Here is an 8,107-nt window from a genome sequence, read left to right on the forward strand (position 1 = left end):
TACAAACTTGTAGCTTGGTAATGTTTCTACTTTTAGTCAATGAAGCATATGAGTGCTACTCCTTTAACATTATGCATCTTATATCCATCCTTTCCCAGCCATCCCTGTTACAAAAACCTTAATTCCAGCTCTTACCATACTATACTATAATTATTGATGTATTATCTAGCTCATCTCCTTACTTTCCACATCTCCCCACACCACCCAGCTTGCACCAAAAACCAAGTATTTTAAAATTTCACTTTTCTTATAGTACTTCCCTGGCCCCAAATTAGAAGATTACTCCATAAATGACAAACTTTTCAATCCCAAATCCCAAGCCTTTCTTTTCTTTTACTTAAACTTCTTCCAGCTTTACTGAGATATGATCAAAATAGAATGTATACATTTAAGGAATACAACATGATGATTTAATGCACATATATACTGTGAAATGATTACCACAATAGGGTTAGTTTAACACTTCCATAACCTCATATAATTATCACTTTTGTGTGTGGCGAGACCATTTAAGATTTACCCTTATAGCAACTCTCAAGTATGTGACAATATTGTTAACTATACCCACGTTTTACATTAGATTCCCAGAACTTATTCATCCTTTAAGTGGAGGCTTGTACCCTTTGAACAACATTTCCCCATTTTTTTCCAGCCCCCAGTCTCTGGTAACCACCATTCTATTCTGTTTCTATGAATTCTGCTCTTTTAGATTCCACATATAAGTGAGATCATACAGTATTTATCTTTCTCTGTCCAGGCCCTTCTTGCACTGTAATCTGTGTACCTCCCAAATTTAATTAGTCTGTATATAAACTCTGCTCCAGATACACTGATCTACACATGCACATCGAGGATATATGTGGTTAAGTCTTGCCTCAGAGCATTAGCTAAAGTCATTGCCTCTTTCTAGTTTCTGTCTCTCTCTTTGATGTTCAATGAATCTTACACATCCTTCACATCCAGTGTGCCCCACCTTTTCCAGGATTCTTTGATGAATGAACCTAGCCCATGGAAATCTTAAGCTCTTTTAAGTTGCTTTAGAAATAGGAGTCGCTACCTTTCATTTTACATTTCTCTATACTCCCTCATGTGGCTCAATCTATTCCTCACCCTCAGCCCTGCCTCCAGGCTACAATACTCAGAAAATCATAGACACACAAGACACAGATATTTTTAGACCACAGCTAAAGGGCAGGCTTTCTAAGACCATGAGTGGCCATTTATATCTTTCCCTTTTATCATATACTTTGTTCAAAGCAAAGTGAAATAACTTTAATATTCCAGGTATTCAATCAAACTTATCGTTTGATTGAATGAATCTTCATTTCACCTGTACTCCTTTCTGTGTGCAACCTAAACTTTAAAGTCTTCCATTCTTTAAATAATGAAATAACTGCTTTATTTTCCATTAAATAAAAATTTCAGACCTCTTGTTTTAGCTTTGACATGGCAAGAGCTTGGAAGTCGTCACTCTGGTCTTTACAACAAGATAAAGCTGCACAAACTAAAGATCAATGACTTTTCTAGAATCTAGCAGAAAACTGAGTTTTTCAGGACAAACCACTCCTAAAATCTGGAGAAATGGGGGAATCTGTCATCACAGCTGAGATTTGCTTACCAACAGACGAGGCCTCTGGAGTCATAAACTGTTACAAATACTCAAACTCTCATTGTGACAAGTTACTAGAGGCTGAGTATGGATTCGTGCAAAAGTGAGAAACTCTAAGGGGCTTTTGTCTTAGAGGGGCCCACAGTTTTATGGGCTTTATCTACAGGAACTCTACCAGGTTCACACCGTGAAAATTTGAGAAAGATCCCTTCTTTGCTCTGGCAGTGGGAGAAGAAGAGCAAGCTTTGTGAAAGATACCCAGAGTCTTTCCCATAACTGGAAAGGTCTCAACTCAAGGGGAATGAGCAGAGCCTTGTCTCCGAGCCCTGGGAAAAGGGCATCCCTCTCACTCAACTCCCCTGTAGTTTTCCTGTCTCACAAAAGGGAGGGCTGAGAGATTAAGCTTTAGTTTAATTTCCTGCCTTCCAAATCTCATGCAAAATATTTCTTTCCACCCTAACCTATAACTATATAGGAAGGTGATTTTCTGAAAACTCATCTCAATTTAGCTTAATTTTCAAAATACAATCTGACAAAAGATGTATGTTTCATCAAAAAGGCAGTGTTAAGGAGCTGAATTATGTTTCCTAAAAAGAAATCGTAAAGTTCTAACCTGTGAATGTGAGCTTATTTGGAAAGAGGGTCTTCACAGATGTAATCAGGTTAAGATGAGTTTATACCAGGTTAGGATGGGCCTCAGATCTAATTTCTGGTGTTCTTATAAGAAGGCAGAGATTTAGACACACACACACACACACACATGAACACACACACACGCAAGACGGGATGAAGGCCCTGTGACGATTGAGGCAGAGATTGGAATGATGTAGCAGCAAGACAAGAGATGCTAAGAATTACCAGGGACCACCAGAGGCTAGGAAGAAGCAAAGAATAATTTTTCCTCAGAGCCTTCATAGGGAGTATGGTCCTGTAAATATCTTGATTTTAGACTTCCAGCTTTTAGAACTATGAGAACTTAAATTTCTCCTGTTTTGGGAAAAAAAATACCAATGAGTGGTTACTTTTTATAGCAGTCCTAGGAAACTAATACCAGAAGTATTATCTCAATTGTGACTTGAATATCCTTCTACGGAGTTTGTCTTTACAAATTAGAGTCATTGAAATGTAGTTTTTATTCTGAATAATTTGTCTTCCATTTTTGGATTAGTTTCAAGCATTCATGGTTATTTAATACTTGGTACCCTGATTTATTCAAAGGCAAAGCGAAAAAGAGATAGAAAATATGATATTTAAAATAGACAAAAATTGAGTGTAAGAAAACATGAAGAAGATATTGTCTGGTAATGACAAAGATCTCAGGAAATACCAGAAATGATCTATCTATTGTGAAGAAGGCTGATATTTTAACTGTAGGAATATATGTAATTTAAGTTATGACAAAAGGAAAATAAAAATGTTTCAAAGGAAAAATAAAACATTTCATGCATCTTTGAAACTCCCCTTCATAAGAAAGTTATGACTTAATAGTACTGTTTTTCACCAAAGATGGACTTTCAAAGAGAATGACACTTGTGTGTTGTGGTTGACCACACCCACATGGAGGGAGTACAAAAGTCTGGGGGCAGCAGGTGATATTCATTCTCAAGAAAGTCATCTTCAACATCCAACCTAATCCTCAAGCCCTGTCACAATGAGCTACTACTACGGCAACTAGTATGGTGGCTTTGGTTATGGCCTTGGTGGTTTTGGTGGCCTGGGTTATGGCTATGGTTCCAGCTATGGTCGTGGAGGCTATGGTGGTTATGGCTGTGGCTACTTCCGTCCTTCTTTCTATGGAAGATACCGGTCATCTGGATTTTACTGAAAGCATTCTACATCTACAATAGTCTGTTTCCCCCATCCAGAATCCACCACACAGGCTGCCTATCTTCACTCCTGCTATGTTACTGACATGAAGCTTCCTCCTTCATCCCTCCTGTGATATTTCTGGAAGTATTTTCCAATAAAATTTGTCAACATTCAGGACCTTGTTTCATTATTTTTGCCTACCTAAATGCGCTATTTATTCATAAGTTTTGCATATTTGATTAATATATTTGGTTGAAACTTATTTTTTCCATACAATTATTTACTTCCTTAGAACTGATCTTATTAACTTTTAGCCTGTAACTTCTACATCTCATGTGATATCTTGCTCTTATATTGTTCTTTTTTAGATTTGACATCCTATAAAAACAAAATATTTAGGCATAAACTAATTCTTATGAATATAATAACACTTCCTTTGTAAAGTTATTAGTTTAATATAATAACTACTTTATTCTCAGTATATCAGGGAAAGAATATTTTTAAACCTATATACTCTTTAGAAACTGTTATGTTTATGAGCTTGTAAGGAAGAGCTGTCTGTACCTCTTTGCTCGGTCTTTGTTCAATATGCCCTCTACTAGGAGCCTCCTCAGAAAACAATGACAGGGATACATGTTGTTTGAATCGTTTCCCCCTCCCCATCCTCTGCTGGCAAACACATACACACTGCCCACTCCAGCCTCTGCTGGCAAACACATACACACTGCCTACTCCAGCAGCTTCAATCTTTTTTTTTTTTTTTGAGTATGCCTTGTGTTTGTTTTTTTTTAATATATATTTATTTATTTATTTTTGGCTACGTTGGTTGGGTCTTCGTTGCTGCACGCAGGCTTTCTCCAGTTGCAGCAAGCAGAGCTACTCTTTGTTTCTGTGTGCAGGCTTCTCATTGCGGTGGCTTCTCTTGTTGCGGAGCACGGGCTCTAGGCACGTGGGCTTCAGTAGTTGTGGCACATGGGCTCAGTAGTTGTGGTTCGCGGGCTCTAGAGCACAGGCTCAGTAGTTGTGGCACATGGGCTTCGTTGCTCCACAGCATGTGGGATCTTCCCGGACCAGGGCTCGAACCGGTGTTCCCTGCCTTGGCAGGCGGATTCTTAACTACTGTGCCACCAGGGAAGTCCCAGCAGCTTCAATTTTTATAAAAAATTGGAAAACCTGGGTTTTCTTTTTCTATGTTCAGGCTTTCCTTATTATTTTAACATTTTAATATGTAACTTTTCAGGTTTTACCTTACTTTTTTCATAAGTTAAAAAAAAATTGAGGCTTGAATCAAAGTTTCTATAATTTTTCCAACTCAGATTGAGTAGTATTTGTTCCTCATTTAAGTCTTGAGAGGGATTTTATTGCAGGTTATTTTTTTGGGGGCGGTGGCTTCCTTCAAACCTGAGACTGTTATGGATTTTTATTTCATATTCTCATAATTAGGGTCTTAAGATCCCTAACTTTCATCTTTAAATTATACATGATGGGACTCCCAATATAACTCTCATTTAATTAGGTAAGTTGCACAAGTTTTCATGGATCTCCAGTGATTCTTACTTATACTTCAGTAATGTGTTAATAAACTAATAGTTGTGCTGACTTTTTTGTGATTTAGTGAATGGAGAAATGATTTGGAGGATGAGTTTCACTGACTCAAGCTAGAAATCAGAAACTTCAATTCAGTTATTAGCAGTTACCTACATAGTACTAAATCCAACCTGACAGGACATTTTAAATAATGGGGCTTAAATTCCAGGAAATAAATAATAATTAAAAAAATCACACACCCAATACCTTTTTTTAAAGAAAGAATCTTTATATCTATCAGGTATATACTGAAATATTTATGGACCTAAAAAGCAGGGCATCTCAAAATGATGCAACAGTGAAAGAAGCATGTGAGGCTATGTTTGAAATACAATTGACCCTGACTTGGTATTTCATTAAAATGAATGAATGATTGGTGGGAGTTTTTTATATTGTATTACTGTATTTCTGTATTTAATTTTTTTCCATAACCATATTTTCAGAAACAATTAAATGTTTTATTTTGTGAGAAGGACTCTAGGACTTAAGGAATGTGGAGAGATGTATTGAATAGAACCTTACTTCGCATACCCCCTGCCAAAATGGTATTTTAAACAAATTAGAGAAGGGCAGAGTTGAAGAAGAGAACAGCATGTGCATTGTCATGGGGAGGGAGAAGAAAAATATGTTCCATAAGATAAAGAAGGAATTGGAGCTTTAGGGTCATTGTTGGATTATTAGAGTGAATATAGTATATGGACATCTTTAAATAATGAAAATGGTTTTCATTTCATACTGCCATAAATTTAAAAAAACAGTGTCACAGAAAAAAATGTTTAAACGAAAATAATTGAAATGCAGATAAAATACTGTAATCTTGGCACATGCCCAAGAAGTTCCAGCTCAAACACTGTGCCCATATATGGGGTCTGGACTAGAAAGGAAAGCAGTTTGAGGAGATTTATTTCAAGAATGTCATGCAGAATACAGTAAACAGGAAATCAAATTCTAGAGTGACAAAGGGGATTCCTAAGGTGACAAAGACAGTTCCCTTAATGCTGATTATCAGATGGAAGAGCAGTAAGTATGGATTTGAACAGTGCAGAAGCTGCTGAAAAATGGCAGAAGAAGTGGTGGTAGTAGCCAAATTTGATTATGTGGCCCAACAAGAACAAGAGCTGGACATCAAGAAGAATGAGAGATTGTGGCTTCTGGATGATTCTAAGTCCTGGTGGCGAGTTCAAAATTCCATGGATAAAGTGGGTTTTGTGCCTTCTAACTACGTGGAAAGGAAAAACAGTGCTCGGAAAGCATTGATTGTAAAAAACCTAAAGGATACGTTAGGCATTGGAAGAGTGAAAAGAAAACCTCGTGTGCCAGATTCTGCATCTCCTGCTGATGATAGCTTTTTTGACCCAGGGGAATGTCTATATGACCTCAACGTGCCTGCTTATGTAAAATTTAACGACATGGCAGAGAAAGAGGATGAATTGTCATTGATAAAATGGACAAAGATGATCGTCATGGAGAAATGCAGTGATGGGTGGTGGTGGGGTAGCTATAATGGACATGTTGGATGGTTCCCTTCAAACTACGTGACTGAGGAAGGCGACAGTCCTTTGGGTGACCATGTGGGTTCTTTGTCAAAGAAATTAGCAGCAGTTGTCAGTAACTTAAATACTGGGCAAGTGTTACATCTGGTACAGGCTCTTTACCCATTCAGCTCGTCCAATGATGAAGAACTTAATTTTGAGAAAGGCGATGTAATGGATGTTATTGAAAAACTTGAAAATGACCCTGAGTGGTGGAAATGCAGGAAGATCAATGGAATGGTTGTTCTGGTGCTGAAAAACTATGTTACCATTAGGCAAAATAATCCATTAACCTCAGGTTTGGAACCATCGCCTCCACAGTGTGATTACATTAGGCTTTCACTCACTGGAAAGTTTGCTGGCAATCCGTGGTATTATGGGAAAGTCACCAGGCACCAAGCAGAAATGGCATTAAATGAAAGAGAGCATGAAGTTGATTTCCTCATTCATGATAGTGAATCTTCGCCAAATGATTTTTCAGTATCACTAAAAGCACAAGGGAAAAACAAACATTTTAAAGTCCAACTGAAAGAGACAGTCTACTGCATTGGGCTGCATAAATTCAGCACCATGGAAGAACTTGTAGAACATTATAAAAAGGCACCAATTTTTACAAGTGAACAAGGAGAAAAATTATATCTGATCAAGCATTTATCATGATACTGCTGACCAGAAGTGACTTCTATACAGTTGTAATTCGTCATGTAATTGAAGACTGAGAAAATATCAGTCCAATCACGCTTGATTGGAAATTGCTGTTTCTAACTCTATATGAAAATTGACTATAATACATAAGTATTTTTATTATAACTCAGTCCATACATATATACTACAGATGCCAAACATCTGCATAGAGCAATTCCTTATCCTTGGTCTTCTGTTTTATTGTTTTTTTGCTCTTTTTCTCTTTGCTTCTAATATTAAGGTTTTATATTTTGAAAAAAATGACGCAGATCGAAAGTCTTTATATGGAAGAATTTCTTTATTGCCTTTCTTTTATTTCCTTGTAAGGGCACCACCTTAGTTACTTCTGCAATAGTTCTCTTCATATAAAATTATTATATCAATTATATCAATATATGGCATATGCTAAAATAAATTTCTTGGAGAGTTGTTAAAAAAAAAATGTCATGCATACTGATCATATGAATGATGATAAAGAAGAAGAATGTGAGTTGTGTTCACAGTTTCAGGACTCGAGGCCGAATAAAGTTCCTGCTCATGATCTTATGAGCAGAGAAATAGACATATGTATGAGTAAAAGACAAGAAGATTTGACCTCAGAATATTTGCATCTACACTGCCACTTTGATTGCCAAATGAAGATACCTTGTTGACAGAATATTATGATTGATGTTTTCATCATGTAATTTCCACTTATAAATTATTTGTAATTATGAAGAAACGCCTCAAAATTTACTTTCTGCACAGCAGATAATTGCATCTTAAGTACAGAGTAAAGGAATCAAAGTGACTTTCCAAAGTTTGTCTTAGCACCAAAATATTTATTTTTTTAAAGTTTTCTTTTTATTGTTATAATTAGGTTGCATTCATGTGTCCTCATTCCCAG

General features: G+C 36.6%; 1 protein-coding gene and 1 pseudogene across 1 annotated transcript; both read left to right on the plus strand.

Moving 5' to 3' along the window:
• The first annotated feature begins 3,260 nt into the window (after nucleotides 1–3,260).
• LOC149749277 (keratin-associated protein 19-9b-like) lies at nucleotides 3,261–3,726 on the plus strand. The gene is given in 1 exon segment (XM_089910335.1): nucleotides 3,261–3,726. A coding segment is annotated over 1 exon segment (174 nt). The 3' UTR covers nucleotides 3,435–3,726.
• Nucleotides 3,727–5,197: 1,471 nt separating this feature from the next.
• On the plus strand, nucleotides 5,198–7,505 carry LOC111175003 (SH2/SH3 adapter protein NCK1 pseudogene; annotated as a pseudogene).
• Nucleotides 7,506–8,107: the final 602 nt, after the last annotated feature.

Source organism: Delphinapterus leucas, chromosome 4 (genome assembly GCF_059928025.1).
Source record: "Delphinapterus leucas isolate spDelLeu-1000000601 "Yukka" chromosome 4, BTC_Dleu_Yukka2, whole genome shotgun sequence".
NCBI lineage: Eukaryota > Metazoa > Chordata > Mammalia > Artiodactyla > Monodontidae > Delphinapterus > Delphinapterus leucas.